We start from the raw sequence: 18,272 nt of genomic DNA on the forward strand, positions 1-18,272 counted from the left end.
AGCTGAGGAGGCAGCTGCCTGGGTGGCAGATGCCCACCAGCCCTCTGGGCTGACTCCAGCCCTTGCAGTGAGGGGGCTGTTGTGGGACCAGAGCATGGAGGTGCTGATGGGTGGTCACAGGCAGCGTGGGGGGGCCTTTCTCCAGCACTCAAGGTGCTCCTGTTCTAATAAGCTTTTGCAAGGCATCACTCAAGCTCCTTAGATACCCTGTGTCTGAACAAAATCATTTCCTGTTTGACTTTGTAAATCAAAGTAGACGATACAATAATTATTAATAATATGTTGACTTATCTCATCAGCATTTTAATTAGTCAGTAGAAAAGCAATTTGCAAAGGGGCCCATCAGGCCCCCTCTGATCCAGAGGGTCGTGTGCCGAGCAAGGAGAGGGGAGAGAAAGGCACTGGGGCACTGGGGCATTTTGCTGGGGAGAACTGGGATAGGGGGAGGTGTGGGAGGGGAAGGGGCAGCCTCTTTGACGGGCACTGATAAGAGTTTAATTTTCAATGCAAAGGGAATTGTTCTGGGAAAGGAGCGAGCTGGAAAGCTCCTGGGAGACCTTTGAAGTTCTAATTGAGAGGAGCCGCAGCCTGCGGGACAGGGACGCTCCCGGTGACCCTTCGCTTCCTGCACGTGTCTCCGGGGTGGGGGGGGGGGGCTGCGATTAAACCCCTGAGCAGCAATTACAGCCAATTACCCCTCAGTTAATTGTCTGGCAAGAGAAAATGTCAAAACAGGCCAGGCATGGCTCCCTGATGGCCTGACACTGCCCAGGGCCCACAGCTCTGCTGACTCTCCCCATGCCCACTGCTCCCAGCCCCTGCTCCTCCATTCTTGCTGGTCCACAGCAAACCAAGAAGGGAAACAACCTTCCAGTGAGGCAGGTTCACTTTGCCCACAGGTGGGATGAAAACATCAGGACTTTGTGGGTGGCACCCTTCCAGTTTTGCAGTGCTGATGCTCTGGACTGTTGCCCTGGCTGTGTGGGCAGCTCTGGGATCAACCAGTCCAGAGGAGGAAACCTCTGAGGCTGCTGCCTTTCCTCTGGCACCCCCAGAAGACCCAGAGAGGTGGGACAGAACGTGCAGGTGCTGGAAAAGAAAGCTGTAGGGCACTAGGCAGTGAGCTAGCAGACACAAGTCCCTTCCTGAGGCTCCTCAGGCTGGGGACCAAGGCTCTGTGCTGCTTAGTGCCACGCAAAGACCCAGGCAGAGCTACCTACCTCCCAGTGTCACCCGTGTGGTGGCCCTGGGGGAAAATGGAGATGTGGGCAAAGCAAAACAAACATGACTTCAGCTAGGGAGACAGGGTCAGCAATGCTCTCCCTTGGCAGGAGGATGCTGTGTCTGTCTATGGATGGCACAGATACACTGTGAGGAAATCCTGCGCCCTTTTTATTATTTATTATATTTATTATATTTATTATTATTGTATATTTTTAGCAAACATCACTAATAAGATGGAGACTTTAGATGTATTAGTGTTCAGGAGCTGCTGGTGAAGGGCTGCTGGGCATCTGCTGTAGAGAAGCAGCACAGCACTGACAGCCCTGAGACACAGCCTCAGCACCCTGTGGTCATCCAGTGCATGACACCTGACAGCTCAAATGAGTTGGGACCCTGGATTCATCCCCTGGATTCATTCCCTGGATTTGTGAATGTACAGTACAGGATGCTGCACCTTAACCACCCATGGAAGTCCCTGATGTGGTGAGAATGAGGCTCCTTTGGGCTCAATCCTTTGTCTGCTTTGGGAGTGCAAGGCCATGCCCAGAACAACCAGCTCAGGTGGATTCATCTTCACCCAAGTCCCCTTGGTGATGTGATGGGTCCCACCTGCATGACAGCAGGCAATGGGCCTGGAGATGGGGTCACAGAGGCATCAGGAGAGCTGGACTCATGGAAGAGGATCCAGAAGGAGAGCCTTGGGCAGGCTGTGAGTGGCAGAGGATCTGACTGTGGGGAGGAATTGCCTAGGGAGCGATGAAGGGCAGAGCACTGGATGTTGGCAGAGGAAAACATCCCTGACTCACAGAAAATCCCAGAAAAGTTCTCCTTCCCAGGGGAGCAGAGGAAGCCCTGGTCCCTGACTCCCTGAAGATGTGTTGAGCTCCTCCAGGATGCCAGGTTTTGGCAGCAGGGCTGAAATGAGATGACAGCTGAGTAGTGACAAGACAGAGATCCACACAGCCAAGGGCAGCCTATGGATGACCATGAAGAGGACAACATCTGCCTCATGCAGGCAGTGGCAGAGGAAAGTCTGGTGGCTGGAGACAAAGCCAGGCAAACCCTCATAGCGATGGGTTTTTAACAGGGGCCTGTTAACAGCATCACCACAGGACCTGGAGTATTTACCAGCACTGGCAATTTTGCAGCCAAGGATGTTTTCTCCTAAAAGCTGGGCTGCTCTGAGAGCTGAATGAACTGACAGGCCTGAAGGCCTGTATTTATGCAGGAGATCACATCACATTAGTTCCGCGGTCCCCTCTGACCTTGTACCTCTCAATCTATTACATTCCCAGGACACTCATTTGCAACAGCTAACTGCTAAAATTAGAGCTGAGTTAACAATTTAATATATTTACATATACGATAAAGTCTGATAGAAATCTGATCATTGGTATTATTATGAATTCACCGTTCTGATCACTCCTGCTCAAGCAGCGCAGGGACTGAAAGTCTCAAGCAACAGATCAATGAAAATTATTAGAGGCCTGGGAAGATTTCTGTGGGAGGTGGAATTGAAAAGATTAGGACCGTTTAGTTCAGAGAAAGGATGAAAAAGAATGGACATGAAAAATCAAACCAGTAGCAACAGCCAGGTAGGCACCCCAATTTTGCACATTCCGTGCCTGCAGCAAGCCCCACTGTGCCTTGCAGTAGGTCCTGTGGGTATTTATGGGATTGTTTCTGTTCTCTAAATGAATGAGAAAAATCCTTCCAGCCAGGTCACTCTGACATCTGGAACTCTTATTTCCAGAAAGCTGCTGCAGCAGAAAAATCTGGCAAGTGGAGGGGGCATGGGGAGAGGATCCAGCCAGTGTAGGTGGCAGGCTCACATGGGGGCCACCACCCCGACATCCCTCCCAGCCACACCACAGGGCTTTGTGTCTGCATCCCCATTCCCCATAAGGAACCATCTGCAGGGGAGGCCCCCTGACCCTTTTGCCCAGTTCCCACAGAAACTTCTCTGATGACAGGCAGTTGGGAGCTTCCCAGTTGTTTATGGCTCTTCCCTCTGATGCAGCAAGCAATGAGATGCTTCTTAGCATGGGTCCCACCTCTTGAGTCCCCTCAAAACTCAGGACCTGGTGACAATCTGGTCCCTAGCAGAGGACATGGAGGGTTAAATGGCATTTCCAAAACAGCTGCTTCCCACTGCTAGTCTTTTAGGCTGGCATTTTCCCAACAGACTTTGTCTCTTTGTCCCATAAGCACTGACCTGGGGCTGAGATGTCCATTCCCTGTCCATCCCCTGACCCCCTGTGGACCCCTGGTGACCTGTCCCACTGAGTTCCCTCTGTGCCAACAGCCGCTTCATACTTACCCCATGTGAGGGATAAGTCATCCAGCCCCAGTCCCCCGGGATTGTTGACGTGTCTAGCAAGTTCACTGGAAAACACAGGAGCAAAAGGCTGTGTTAGAAAGCTTTGTCCCCATCTCCAAGGGGTGAGGAACCAAGGCACCAAGAACCCCCTCCACACACGACACTTGCTTGAATGTTCCCCCCACCACCACCATCAATCTGCTGGCAGGGACTGCCTGGCTGGACGTGAGGAAGGTGTGGATGAGGGGATGGCAACAAGTGGTGCTGCCCAGAGCTGGTCGATCAGGACAGAGTTGAGTCCAGGCTCTACAACAGAGCAGTGCGACCTTTTGGGGGAGAGAGAGCTGCAAACAGCAGGTCAGAGGGAATGCAGAGCAAGGAGGGGCTGTGGAAACAAACTTCCAACACCAGGTTGTCAACCATTCCCACCTTGGCCCAACACTGATGCAACTGGAGCATCGTTCCTCAGCTGGACACTTCTCCTTTGGAAGCCCTTTAGGCTCAGCTCCCTCCCAGCATCCCTGGTTTGAAGTCTGCACTCCAGCAGCTGCTGTAATTGCACACTGCAGTGCCTGGCTCCAGCACAAAGTGACCCCCCATGGTCCTGGCTGACACCCCACTGGAGAGGTCCATCAAAGCCAAGCCTTCCAAATCCCTGCCACCACTGGGAGCCCAGCTTAACGAGGAGCCACAGGCAAACTGCAAGAGGAGAGCAGCTTGTGGGGGGGGAGAAGTGAGGACGCCTTTGAATGTGCTTAGGAGAGCTTCCTGTGGAAACCTGTGCAGTGTCAGCAGTGGGGAAAGCAGGATGCCATGGCCCTGCTGCCTCAGAGTCATCTGAGCCCCACACCCAGATCCCACAGCAGCAGGCAGAGGAGAGCCTTGCCAATGCCTGATAACCCCCTGACTTGCTCAGCACCTGAGGAAGGAACCCAAGCCCCAGCTCCACAGTGCAGATTCAGAGGGGTGGAGGCTTGGGAGAGGGTGCCCTGACCCTTGGGAGTGAGTGCAGTGGGCACCAACACCAGCACCCTGATGCCTCATCACCCCTCAACAGCACCAGGCTCCCACAGGGCCCCCAGTGCCTCCAGCTTTCCCCGTTGCTCCTTGTCCTGCAGCCACCCAGTAAGGTGCTGCATCCATGCTGGCTGCCTTTCCTCACCCTTGAGCAGCTTCACACTGGACCTCAAGGCACCTCGTCACAGCATCCCTCTGCAGCACCAGGTCTGGGCTGGTCCCTGGGCTCTGGGGGGACACTGGTCTTGGTGCAAGGCCCAGCTTTGTCTCAGCGGGGACAGGGCACATAAGGACAGCAGCTCCAGCCCTGGCAGAGCCCGAGCTCAGCGTGAGGCTGGTCCCTGCAGCCCCGAGGAACGGGTGCCACTTTCATTTACTATTACCAGGCAGGGAAGGAGAGGGGGGGAGAGAGGAGCAGAGACGTGAGCTGGCTGTGAAACACCCGTACGTCATGCTTCTGACAGAGCAGATTAGGAGCTTTTGAGGCATTTATTAATGTTAGCAGAACAATTTGAAAGAATTTCCAGGGTTTCTTGTGTGGCTCCATTGGCCCAACAGCAGGCTGAGCCCCTCCGCTCCCCGCACGGCACTGCTCCCACTGCTAAGGAGGCCCCTTGCCCTCAGTATGGAGTAATTACCTCGAAGATCTCAAATCCATTTTTATTTGTTATTGTTAATCTGAAGATTTTCTGCCTATTTTCCCTGGGTAATTCGCCCAGCAGGAGCCCAGGTTTGGGAGTTTCCCTGCTCACAGTGCAGGAGCACGGTCCTGGTGACCCTCAGCAGGCAGGTTGCAGGGAGGGGGCAGTTTTCACAGACCCTCTCTCCCCCCCCACCGTGGTCTCCGCACCCTCTTTCCCACGCCGAGATGCTCTGCAGTGGATGTGGGTGCCTCCCACTGCTCCCCAGGCAGCACCAGGAGCCTGCGTGGACCGGGATCCAGTGGGAGCATCATGTCACAAGGAACAATGTTGAGACCACATAGTGGGGTGTACCCCAGACTTGTCTGCACAGGGGTGTGTGCAAGCTGGAGCCTCCTTGCCACACCCATATGCTGACCACGTCATTTTCACCCAGCCCCACAGAGATGGAGGAGCCGTCTCCTTGTGGGTGCTTTGGTGGCCACCATCTTGCATCCGTGCTCAGATTCCTCACGCCTCTTTGCAGGGAGAGGGATAAGTTATTTCTTTTACTCTCTCACAGGCAGTTCAGCCAAGTGCACAGGAGCCCTGTGCATTAAGCCCACTGTGGCAGGCTCTGTACAAACATAAAGGCATCGCGTGTCCAAGAGCTCTTGCGTTAACTCCTGGTATAGCACACACATCCATGGATACAAGTGGCCATCCAGCAGCGCTGTGACGTGCTGTGCTCGGATACAGGCAGACCAACAGTCTCCCAAAACCCAACCTGTTACAGCCCAACTCTGGAGGGAACCATGCGACGAGTGCCCGTCCAGCCCCTCGCAGGTGATCTCCCGGCTGCGCCTCCAGGGGTGACGCTCAGAGCCCGCCCTCGCTGCCGGAGGGCGAGCGAGACCCCCACAAAGGACCCCTTTCAGCTGAAACTTTTTTTTCTTTTTTTTTTTTTTTTTCCAGAGCCGGTTTGGGAGACCTCTCTCTCCTACAGCTGGGCGATTCTGTTTGATGTTATGGACTGTCTGCACGTATCAGTCTCAAACCGCGAGCTCCATTTTGTTTTCCTGAGCACCATTTTGTCGCTCCCCTATTCTGTGCCTTGGCCTTGCCTCGGCGTATTGAGCCAAAACACCAGGAGGTGTCAGGGGAAATTCTCGCCCTGGTGGAAAAGCTGTCAAGCCTGATTGCCCTTTCGAATGGAAGCACCTAGGAGCGAGCAGGTTGCTTCCCAGCACCAACTGGGGTCTGGAGACGGAGCCTCACGTAAGGCAGACCCTCTTGCTGCATAAAGTTGTAATGGGGCATGAGTAGTGCACATTGCAGCCTCATAGCCACAGATTAGACAGGAGTCAAAGTGTATGAATCTGTATATGATGTATATTGTATTTCTACCTCTACCTTTATTTTTGGATCTGTATCTATATTTGTATCCGTACCCATATCTACCAAATCCCAAACACCGCTTGGGATGAGTGAGGAAGCTGAGGCAGGGACTAGCATCCAGAGGATGTGAGTTTTTCCTGGAACCATCTCTCTCTTGTCATATATCTACACCTATATCTTATATCTATGTTTATATCAGTATCGTTTATATCTGTATCATTTATATCTATATCAATATCTATATTTATACCTATATCATCTATAAAGAGTGAGTGCTCAGATATCCTTCCCAGCACTTGCACTGGTGGCCACAGCTCCTGCAGGGATGTATTACACCCCTACAAACAGATGCATGAGCACCTCAGGGTCTCACATCCAAGTGTCCTAGGCTCAGAAATGGGTTCATGGTATCCAAGGGAGCACGTGGATCTTCAGCCCACCCAGAGGTGCATGGGGGGGTGGTGAAACAAGTCTGGGGCTGACACACTGGGGGATGTGCTGAGCCCCAGCCTCTGGAAGAGCAGTGGGGGAGCAAAGAGAGCTCTGAGCACCCTCACTAATTGTTAACCCACTGCAGTCCTTCCTCTAATTACTCCACCGTCTCCCTCCTAGGCAGGGGCTTTGTAGCGCAGGCGTGGGGAGGAAGGGTCAGTGGGAGCAGCCCTGTTCCCTTGGGCTTCAGTTCCTCTCCATCACAACTTCAAAGGCCTCCCAAGATTCACAGCCAGGCTCCCCCCCATGCAACAACGCCTTTTGCATCGATAATTAAACTCTTATCAGCGCGGTTTGGCACTCCTGCTCCCCGCTGCCCAAAGACTAGCAGGCTCAGCTCTGCGGCCCCAAGCGGGTCTGCACACCCCACACCAGCCCCATTCCACGGGGGGACAACACAGGGAGGGTTATCCACAGCAGGAAGAAAGTCAGGGTACGGGAAAGGGACAGGGAAGGCTCCCTGAGAGAAGGGGAACAAGAGCCAGTGGCATTTATTTCCTGTAAGATCGGGCAGGACTTTGAAGGGGCAGATGGGGCCGGGCTGGGTCAGCTATTTGTGTCCCACCGTTTAATCCAAGAGCCTGCTGAATAGCCAGCTGCAACCTTTCCAACTTGTGAGGCAAAGCTGAGACACAAAGCTGTGTCTTACTGGCCTTGGAACATGGCAGGAGGAAAGGACGGGAAGCTTCACTTTCAGCTTCCTGATCCCTGGGACAATATTTATCTTTAAGGAATGAAAAACAACCATTTATTCCCCAACACGGGAGGCCAAGCACTGGGGCTCAGAGGGAGGAGCAGCAAGCCTGGGGGGTAGGTCAGCTCTTCCCATTTGGGAGCTGTGCACAGGGGATGTTCCCCACAAACCTGGGTCAGCACTGCAGCAGTGGGGTGCTGCTCTGCCAGACCAGAGACCTGATCCAGGTGGGATTTATCCAGCAGCTGCTCATCCACAAGGCTGCACATCCTAAGGACACAGCAGGGATGGTGTTCACCTCAGCACCCACCGGCCTCGACTGCCCAGAGAAGGAGTTTAGAAAAGCAAGGTGGGTAGATCTAAAAAAATGTCACCAAATGCAGGATTTCCACACTACTGGAAATGCCAGAATCAGGCTGGGGAAAAAAAAAAAACCAACAACAACCCCTCCCCCCCAAAACAAAACCAAACCAAACCAAACCAAAAAAAACAACCAACCAGAAAAAAAAAACATAAACCAAAAACAAACAAACAAAACAACTCCCCCCCCAAGAAAAACAAAAACAAGCTAAAAAGAAACATTTTCAAACGAAAGCAGTGCTGCTTTTTGGCCATGCCCTAATTCTCGTTTCAGGATTTCTTCTCAGACCTCCAGATTGTTGCTGTGAACTTTCTGTATTTAATTTTATATCGTTTTGTAATGCATCAGGAGCGGTAATGCCCATAAGGACTGCCCAGAGGGTCACCCCTTTTCACTATACCCAGAGCAGGAGATACTTTGATGTAGGAAGAAAGCTTGTTTGTTCAATCAGTGCTAATAAAAAGCTGCAGTTCAGGTTTTAAAAATAAAATTATCAACCTGATCCTTCCAGCCCCTGCATGATATCATGTGAGATAATGTGCAGCGCAAGAGCATAACCTGCGGTAGGGCTGAGGTGTTGTGAAATAATGTAAAAAAAATGAAACAAAACAAAACACCCTGAATAAAGTATTTCTAAAGCTAGAAACCTTGAAATTATAGGGCAGGTTTTTTTATTTCCCAGAAGAAGGGAAAAAAAAAAAAAAAAAAGCACATCAAAAGCCGAACGGCAAAAAGATGTTCCCTCTCAAAACTACGGGTGAGAAAATAGAGACGTAAAATGGTCGTGTTTCCTGCTCACTTTGAGACTCCTGATGCTTGTCTGCAGTGGGATGGACAGGGAGAGCTGGGCACACTGGCTTAGGAGACCCAAATGAAAGCCCACACACTCCCCACTGCTGGGCAGGGTGTTACAGTGCTGGTGTGTATCCCCAGTACTGAGGTGTATGTCCCCGGTTCTGGGGTGTATCCCCAGTACTGGGGTGTATGTCCCCATTACTGGTGTGTATCCCTGCACTGTGGCACTCACAGGTTTCAATGCAAGCAGTGTGTGGGCAGAGATGGACATAAATAGCTGACTGGAAATGTCAACCCCCCCCCGGGCTGTCCCAGGGCTTGAGGACGGGGTGCGTGGAGCCAGACACGGGGCTCAGAGTGAGGGGTGAGCACATTCTTCCCTGTCGCTGGTCCTGGAGCTTGTGCCAGCGGGGAAGGAACTATTTTGAACTCAAGGGGTGGCTGGACTTGTAACTTAGGGCAGAAGCCAGAGGAGGAGGTGAGAAGGCTCTGGGGATAGGGGGTGAGAAAGGTCAGGGAGGCAAGAAATTCCATCAGTCTGATGTGAGCAGAGGAAAGAGCAGAACAACGGTGAGGCTGGGAAAGGGACAGGCACTGGAGTCCCTGTGGCCCTGGACCCTCGAGGGCTTGGCACAACTGGTGTCCCCAGGTCTGGATTTGGCCATCTGGGAGTCACACGAGTCCTTTCCAGCCTGAGGGACGGCGAGACGATATGGCCCTATCCATCAGCAGAGAGGAGCCCGTGCCTTGCACAGCCACCCCTTGGCATCTCATCTGCCTGAAGACCTGCAAGAACTGATCCACTGAACCCCCATGCCACCAAAGGGTGGCTCCTGGCATCCCTGACCACTATCCCCAAGCCCAGAAGCTTGAACCTGCATCCAAACCCAGGCACAGGAACAGAATAAACACCTCGTGCCACCAGCAATGCAATATCATGACAGCCTTTCAAAACCATACAGAAGTTTTCTAGCACAAAATACATGTCCTCTGCTTGCAGTCAGCAAAACCTATGTGGTACAGACTCCAAGAAATGGGAGTCATGTCCAGAAGGGTTTGTCCAAGAATCCTCATACCTGTTGTGTGTGTGGTGTGACATGAACCACGTCCCAGATGGCCAAAACCTGACTCCCTCTTCTCTTTTCTCACATCTGCTGGGTATAACAAAATTGACACAAACGCTTGTTCAGCTTTGGTCACTGAGGTTTCTGACCTCTGCTGCATTTTTTAGGCATTGAAGCTCATGCCAGGTAAGCTTCTAACACCATCCCAGGTCCTTATCCTGGAGCATCTCACTCCCCACCCATAAGTTGCGTGTCCACTCTGTTATCTCCTGCCTGTTTGGCATTTTGCAGATTTCTTATGCAAAACTGTCCCTTCCCATCCCATCCACAGTGACTCAGGCACTGGAGACCTGTGCCTGTCTCCGATCCTGGAGTCCAGGAGCAGGACAAACCCTGCAGTACCCCGAAAATGACACCCTGCCCTTCCCATGAACCCCTGTGTCCCAGCAGTCCTGGCAAAGATTTCAGTGTTATCCTCTTTGGAATCCTCACTAGGGAAACATGGGTTTTACAAATGTGCTCACTTATCTGGATTATCTGGAGGGGCTTTGCATGGCAGTTTTTCAGGCTGTCGGATGCTTTTTCCCTAATTTCTCTGAGGATGTCTTTGCTCTCACACCAGTTGGCCACCCTAAACTGTGCTGAGCTGTTTGTACCCCAGTGACATTTTTAAAGCAAGATAATTTCTTTTAAAGGCTTTTGCCTTTGCTGTCTTAAAAATAGCTTTCTAAAATGGAACATTTTCACAGACAAAAATACCAATACTAACCGCGTTTGAGGGGACAGGCTGAATATCTCATACCACTGGTAATTAAATATCACAAAAGTCCTTAAAAATTGCATGGGAGGTACATAAAACAGAAGGTACTCCATCCAAGGAAGGATCCAGGGACTTGTGGCATTGTTCATTGTTGATGCTGGGATGGAGCTGGGACAGAGCTGGTCGATCCAGCTGCAGCCAGCGCTTGTTGCCACTCACTGATGTGGTTAAATAAGCATTTTAAATATGAGAAACTGGAGATAGAGCAGAAAACACCACAGGCACAACTGTGATACCGAGGCTGGAGGTAAAAAAATATCCCAGAAGGGAACCTGCAGAGCCCAATCTGCTCATGCCCACGAGGGCTGAGAGGTGCCCGGGTGCGCTCAGCACACTTTCACAGCTGAAAAATATGGGCTCTTTAATCCTGCAGGAAAAGCCTAACAAGAACAAATGGCTGGAAGGTGAAGCCAGGCAAATTTGTATTAGGGAAAGAGGGGGCCAATCTTTAAAGGCTGGGACTGATGAGCCCTTGGAAGGGATTATTAAAGGCAGGGCTGGGTCTGCTTTTGCGGATGCCTTCAGATAAAAGGCGAATACTTTTCTGGACTCAATTCCCGGGCCAAACACACTTCATTAGGCTTTATTGGTGTGCCTGGATCTGATCAATTAAGGAGTTACATCTTATGTTGTTATTTATGACCCCGAGTGCCGCAAGACACGGGGGGTTTTGTTTAGTTTTGAAGGAAATAACGCCCGGCTGATCCCACCACTCACTTCTGAACTAGCAGGGCCGAAGGGGTTAATCACCTCCCTGTGCCAGAGGAATCATTTTGAGTGTTGGCCAGGCGAACAGGCTGGGTTAGGAGAATGAACTATCAAAAAACTGTCAGGGTATGAATAGAGTTATCATATGAATGGATGTTCCCTGGAGATAAAGGCAGCACCAAAGGCTGCCAGCGAGGCCGGCGGGGACAGGAGGAACACAGGACACGGGGGAACACGAGACCCAACCTGAACAAAGAGCAGAGGTGTCGGGATGTCTCAGTGAAACCCCCACTTCCCCAGGTCCTGCCTGCCAGGACCCGCTCACCAACCCCGGCAGGATGCCTGGGATGAGCCTCTCTCCTTCCCTCCTCTCTCCCTCCTCTCCCTGAGCATCTTTTGGGGCTGGGGTTTGCCGCCGAGTCGTTGCTTTTCTTTTCGGGTAGAATATGTTTCTAATAATTTCTCAGCAAGCAAAAAAAATAGGGAATTCTTTCTTCCGCGTGGCAGTTCACCGGGTTTTCGGTTGTACTTAAATTGGGCTCCATCAGATCCATTTTCACCGTCGCCAAAATGGGTGCCCATTTATTGTCACTGGAAACAAACTCCTCGCGATTTCAGGAAACAAGAATTCGAGGAGAATGAAAAACCTCACAGAGCAGGTGTGTTTTGTGCTCTGCCGTGTTATTTTTTTTTCCTGCAAATTCGGGGGCTTGATTTTCAGAAGTTTTATAAGCTGTTAATACAGGAAGGATGGAAATGAAGATGACACCAGAAATATATCCCCGTGAGCCTACCTAAAATCATGCAATATCAGCATGCTTTATATCAAATGCTTTATATCAGCGTTTTGGGGAGAAATAAAAAAAATTAAACACCCCCAAATTTTTTTTTTTTTACAAGCATAGCCCAAATCAACTCCCTGTTTTAAACTAATCCTTCTCCATCTCCCATCACTAGGAGTCTGTATGCCTAAACTCTCTTGTTTCCTATTCTTACAGAGGAACACACATCCCCACAGCCTTTTGAACACAGAAAAGGCGATTTCCTCTCCCTTTCAGCAATCTGCTTCTCCCCCAGCCCCGACTTCAGCATCGCTGCAGAGGGGTAGGAAAGTAGCACTGAATAAATGTGCAGATGAGTTTTTCTGTTTGAGCAGAGAGGCAATTAATGAGATTACAATGAGAGATTAGTGGGGGAGGCCGCCACGGATCCTTCCTCTGGCCCCTGTTTCGGTAGCGCGGCAAGCGGCCGGGTTTTCCTGAGGATCCCGGTGCTCTCCTACACCCCATCCATCCCTGTTGAGTGGAGGAACAAAACACCTCAATCCCCAAACCCGTGGTGCGAGGAGAAGACAAGCATCCCCTTGTCATCGGCTCTGCATCCTCCCCTGTGCATCACCACCGTGTCCCTATCACCTGCTGTCCGCCTCGTCCACACCTACATGCCCCAAAATGCTGGGGGAGATGTCCCAGATCCCCCTTTCCTGCATGGCAGTCCCACTCAAGCTCACCCACAGGCCATGGGGTCTGCACTGTGATGGGGAGGAAGGTTGCCTGCCTCACGGGCATCACCTCGGAGGAAGCAGATCCCAGCAGCAGCATTTAAGTGCCGTTTTTTGGCAGAAAATATGATATTTTTTTTACCTCCCGCCCAAGCTCCAAATGTGGTAATTTCTGCTCGTCCAATTTGCTTTCAATACAGCAAAGATATTTCATATTTTATTATTTAACTTCAATTTGTGGTATCATATAAAACACCCACTTTATTATTTTCACCTGTGCAACTCAGTGTGCAATAGTGTAAATATTTTAGTCTCTCACACTATCTTCGTATTATTAAAAATAACTTTTATACTTCCCTGCTCTAAAGCAATTTGACAATTTCAGACAAATCTTTTTTACAGTGCTCCAAATAACAATCTTCCACGTCCCGCAAATTTTCACTAATCTATTAAAAAAAAAAAATCTGAGTTTTGGCTTTCGATGCATTTTGCAATGGCTGCCGTGCCGAAATGGGGGATTCCCGTGGAATGGTGATTCCCTTCTCCTCCTATTTCTTGGGTACCCACCGCATGCAAGACTGAAAGGAATTAAAAAATATGAGCTTAAAACTTCTTGGAACAAATCTTTCGGGAAAGAGAAAGGCGCTGGGAGCTCTTGGAAGAGGAAAAAGCCCGGGATTGAGGCCGTTTTTTTGGTTAATACGTGTTTTTATACACAAATTGCCTCCCAACACGCGCATGCGAAGCGCAGCACGCCCGGCCTGGAGTCTGCTTTGCGGCTGTAATTTTCTACCCTGCAGTTCCCAAACCAGCGTTGGGTTTGCCAGGGAGCACAGCCAGGGATGCAGGGCATGGAGAGGCTGTGGGAGCAGGCAGAGGTGACGGGCAACGGGGCACCCTTGTGCCGTGGCGACGCCCTCACTCCGTGCCCGCGGGCACCATGCGCGGTAGGAATGGGGTGGTCAAGCCTGGCACGACTGGAGTGTGGGAGACCCCAGGGCTGGGCTGCACTTTGCAGCGTCTCCCCACATTTCCAGCCCCATCTCCGTGCCAGGGTGCTCAACAACCAGCACCAACAGCTGCCCCAGAACGGGCGCTGCTCCCAGCCCATCCCAGCACCCCGGGACACTGGGAGCTGGCAGGAGCCTGCAGCCACATCCCCAGCTCCACCACCCGTGTTGCAGGGCCCGGCTGGCACTGAGCTGCCCCATCCCACGGCACAGGATCCACAGCATCCAGAGCCAGGAGCATCTTCAGGGGCGGAGGACGGAGCACCAACAGCTTGCTGGAGCGTCCCACAATTTTTCCTGATGTCACCCAGCACCCAGGCCTGGCTGTCCGTGCAGACACCATAAAATCCACCCCAGCAGCCAGCGATCTCCTCTGCAGAAGACAGCAAAGAGGCCCCAGCCTGGCTTGTCCATGCCCGAGGTCCACCAAGTCCAGGCAGGGCTGTTTGGCTTTGTGGGGCTGCAGCGCCCAGGGCAGCGTGGGCAGTGTCCTGCACTGCTCTCTGCCCAGGGCTTGGGGCACGGGGCAGCATCCTGCACCACAGAGCAGAACCCAAGCAAGGGCTGGAGTTGTCAGGGTGCTGGGGCCCCATCCTGCACCCTCACTGCCCGTGCCCAGGAGTGAGACCCAATGCAATCTCCCTGCACGGGCAGGAAAGCTGATGAGGAAAGGAGCAGGAGGAGGGCCAGGAAGTGGGCAGTGGGCAGAAAACAGGGTTAGGACCAGCAAATAGCTGGAAATGGGGAACGGAAGGGAGGAAGGTGCTGGTGTGTGTTGGAAGACAGCAGTGAGCACAAGGAGCTGGCCCAGCGGGGCACCACAAAGCGCATGAGGCACAGCAGCGCCAGCCCAGGGGCCTCAGCATGCCAGAAGGATGGCAGGGACGCAGGGGCAGGGTAAGGGAGAGGTGCCACTGCCAGCATGGGGTAGGGACACCGGCCCCAGGGCTCGCTGCAGAGCTGCCGTGGCTCTCAGGCACAGCAGAAGGGAGGAAGGATGCTGCTGCCAGTGCCAAGGACACGCTCGGGAGCGGGAACGGCAGATCTCTGGTGATGAAGATCAGCAGACCCAGGAAGCAGCCGTGCCGCTGCTGCCAGCACAGAGGGAGGCAGGAGAACGGGTGGGTGGCAAGAGCAGGAGCAGCACTGCCGAAGCTGAGTTCTCAGAGAGAAAACTGAGACACCAGAGTAGGGACGTGGACAAAGGCCAGGGATGAGGGTAGCGAGCAGCAGGGCAGAGCAGCCGGGTGGAGGGAGCAGGCCTGATGTGGCTGACACCAAGATGTCGGGAGAGGATCCCTGGCTGCATCCCTGCTTTCTACTTCAGAAGTTTCCAGCCCTTTCTCTCACAAGAAGTTTCCCACCTGAGTGCCCTTTCCAGCTCCCTGCATCCTCTGCACACCTTCCCATGCCCACCTGCTCACTCCATCCCAGCCCGTGCTGCTCGGCCAACATGCACGGCCCTGCGCTGCTGCCAGCTCTGGCGGTGGGGATCGCCATGGCTGGGCTGGTGCCGGTATCCCCGTCCCTTCTGCAGCCACCCCTGCGTGCTGCAGCAGAGCCCCGGCAGGGGAGGGAGGCAGAGCTGCCGGCATTGCTGCAGAATCAGGTCTTCCTGCCCAGCTCCAAAGTTTTGCCTCTGGTGCAAAAGCTCCAGGATCAGCAAACTCAGCCAGGCAGGAACCTGGAGCTGCGTTCCCCTGGGAGCACCGAGAAGCCAAACCCGGCAGACCTAAGCCCGGCAGACACATCCAAACAGCCGCAGCGATCCCGTGGGTCCCCCCAACACTGCCCCGTCGCTCCAGGGCCACCCCGGTTCCTACCTTCGCTGGTGGTGGCAGAGAGGCAGGCAGCCAACGTGATGACGATGGAGAGCGAGGATGTCAGACCCCCCTGTGCCCATGCCATGGTCCGGCGGGGCCACCAGGCGCGGGACAGGGCCACCTCTGTCGTCCCAGCACCTCTGCGAGCGAGCTACCTCTGTCCAGAGCTACGGCACTCACCGGCTAATGCAAAGGCACTTTGCGCACATTGCTCGCAGCCACACAGGCGAGCGAGCAGGGAGGGAGCAGCCTGCCCGTCACCGCTCGCAAGCCAATGGGCTGGGTGGGCTCTGCAGCGAGCCCCCCTTCCCGCGCCACACGCGCACGCTGTACCCAGACCCGGCATCCGACTCGGGCTCCCGCTCCCCACTTTCACTCGTCCTCCCGCCCTCGCAATGCTCCAGCAGTCCCCGCTGCTCCCCGTGCCGCCCATCCCTCCTCGCTGCTCTCGGCCGGCTGCGGCGAGACACAAACTTGCAGCCCCTGCAGGAGGGAGCTCTGCACTCGGTCGGGGTCAGGTGTGAAGGGGACGGGGTTACCCGTCCGTCCCGGTGTGCACGGGGAGGAAAATCCCTCGTAAGTGCTCCCCTTGCACGTCTGGGGAAGACAGGCAGGACACCCCCCACCCTGATGCTTTACAGGCCACGTAGTTCTGGGATAGACACTGTCTGCTTGCCCTTGACCTGGGGCAGTGGGAGCAGGGGACAGTGGGGCCAGGACTGACAACACCCTGTTTACAGCCACACTGGCCACCTGAGAGAGGGTCTTTCCAAAGCAGTTTGGGAGGACAAAGCAGTTGTGCCAGGCGGATAAAAGGCCGGGCACTGGGCACCGATGCCCTGTGGCAGGGGGTCTGGGCTTCCTGGGGAGCACAGAGCATCCTCCCCACAGCCTCTGCATCCCTCCTGCTTGAAGCCTCCAGAATTGCCAAGCCAGGTGAGTACCTTGCTCAGCATTAAACACTCGACATCTGTCAACAGACCCCCTACAGTGGCCACGACTGCTTCCCCATCTAAATGCTGAACAATCACTAATACCTGCCTGTGGTAACCACAGATGCTGACTCCCACCTATGCCACGGGCAGGGGGCTATTTGCTCCTTCCTCTCTGTGCTCATAGCCAGGGACTGATGTGTGTTTGCAGCTCTCCCCTGCCCCAGGAACTCACCCCAGGACGAGGCACATGGGGCAGGATGAGCACCTCTCTCTGTTGTCTCTCTGTCAGGCCATACCTTGGATAAAACTCACCTCAGACTTGCTCAGTGGGGTCAGGGTGGGAGGGGTGTTGCATACCCTCCATTCTACCCTGTATGCCAGCGTGTTCCCTGGAGATGCTGCACCCCATCCCAGATGCTGCACCCCATGGCACCACCAGCAGCTTCCTACGTGCTGGAGTGAGAGGGGCTCCCTGCCCGACTCACAGCACGTGGTGGCAACAATTCCTCATTCAGAACGGATGAGGATTGTGCTGCAGGGACACGTCTGCACCACTCATCACCAGGACCTGGGAACGGCACAGGGCCTCAGGTCCCTCCAGGTTTTTTCCCCTGACTGCCTGGGAAGCTGCCCATCCAGAGACAGTGCTGGAGAGATCCTGTCATCAGCGGTATCATGGGATGGGCTTGCAGAGCAGCTCAGGCAGGGACACAGCTGTGGTGCAGGAGGACACCAGACATTCCTAAGGCAGCTGGCAGAGGCTGAGCTGTGCTGTGGGGCCAGGGGTGCAGCTACACGGTGGTCTTTGCAGTGGACCTTGGACCAAGGTCCTTGGTCCATGGTCCTTGGTCCATGGTCCTTGGTCCATGGTCTCCCAAATCGCCCCAAGCCACCAGGAAGCCCCAGAGGAGGCTCCAGCAGTTGCACCCCTGCAGCTGGTGGGGAGAGCAGATTTTCTACCAGCTATCACACTGCTGCTCTGACCTGGACATCTCCTTCTGCTGAAAGGGCTTGTTACAGCTCAGTGCTGGATTCTTCAGCCCTCTGTTCCCAGTGCCCAAGCAGAGCCAGGCATGCCAGAGGAACAGCATTCCCACTGCCACCATCTTCCACTTGGCTCTTGTGAGATTCCACCTGCCTCCAGCTCTGGAACCCCAACATCAGAAGGATGTGGACCCGTTGGAGCAAGTCCAGATGGGGCCACAAAGATGCTCCAAGGGCTGAAGCCCCTCTGCTACAGACACAGGCTGGGAGAGCTGGAGAGGTTCAGCCTGAAGAAGAGAAGGCTCTGGGGAAACCTTAGAGTCCTTTGCAGTGCCTAAAGCGGCTCCAAGAGAGCTGGAGAAGGATTTTGAACAAGGGCCTGGAGTGACAGGACAAGGGGAAATGGCTTCCCACTGCCAGAGGACAGGATTAGATGGGATATTGGGAAGAAATTCTTCCCTGTGAGGGTGGTGAGGCCCTGGCACAGATTACTCAGATAAGCTGTG

General features: G+C 53.6%; 1 protein-coding gene across 3 annotated transcripts in view; it reads right to left on the minus strand.

Annotated features, from left to right (window-relative positions):
- Window positions 1–16,027, minus strand: part of EPHA8 (EPH receptor A8) — a 47,684-nt gene extending 31,657 nt beyond the window's left edge. For all 3 annotated transcript variants that reach the window (XM_032709183.1, XM_032709182.1, XM_032709181.1), the window contains exons 1-2: window positions 15,848–16,027; window positions 3,545–3,609 (exon numbers count right to left, since the gene is read on the minus strand). In XM_032709183.1, coding sequence (XP_032565074.1) covers window positions 3,545–3,609; window positions 15,848–15,932 — 150 coding nt within the window. In that variant the 5' untranslated portion in view covers window positions 15,933–16,027. The remainder of the gene's footprint in view (window positions 1–3,544; window positions 3,610–15,847) is intronic.
- Between the last annotated feature and the right edge of the window lie 2,245 nt (window positions 16,028–18,272).

Source organism: Chiroxiphia lanceolata, chromosome 22 (assembly GCF_009829145.1).
Source record: "Chiroxiphia lanceolata isolate bChiLan1 chromosome 22, bChiLan1.pri, whole genome shotgun sequence".
NCBI lineage: Eukaryota > Metazoa > Chordata > Aves > Passeriformes > Pipridae > Chiroxiphia > Chiroxiphia lanceolata.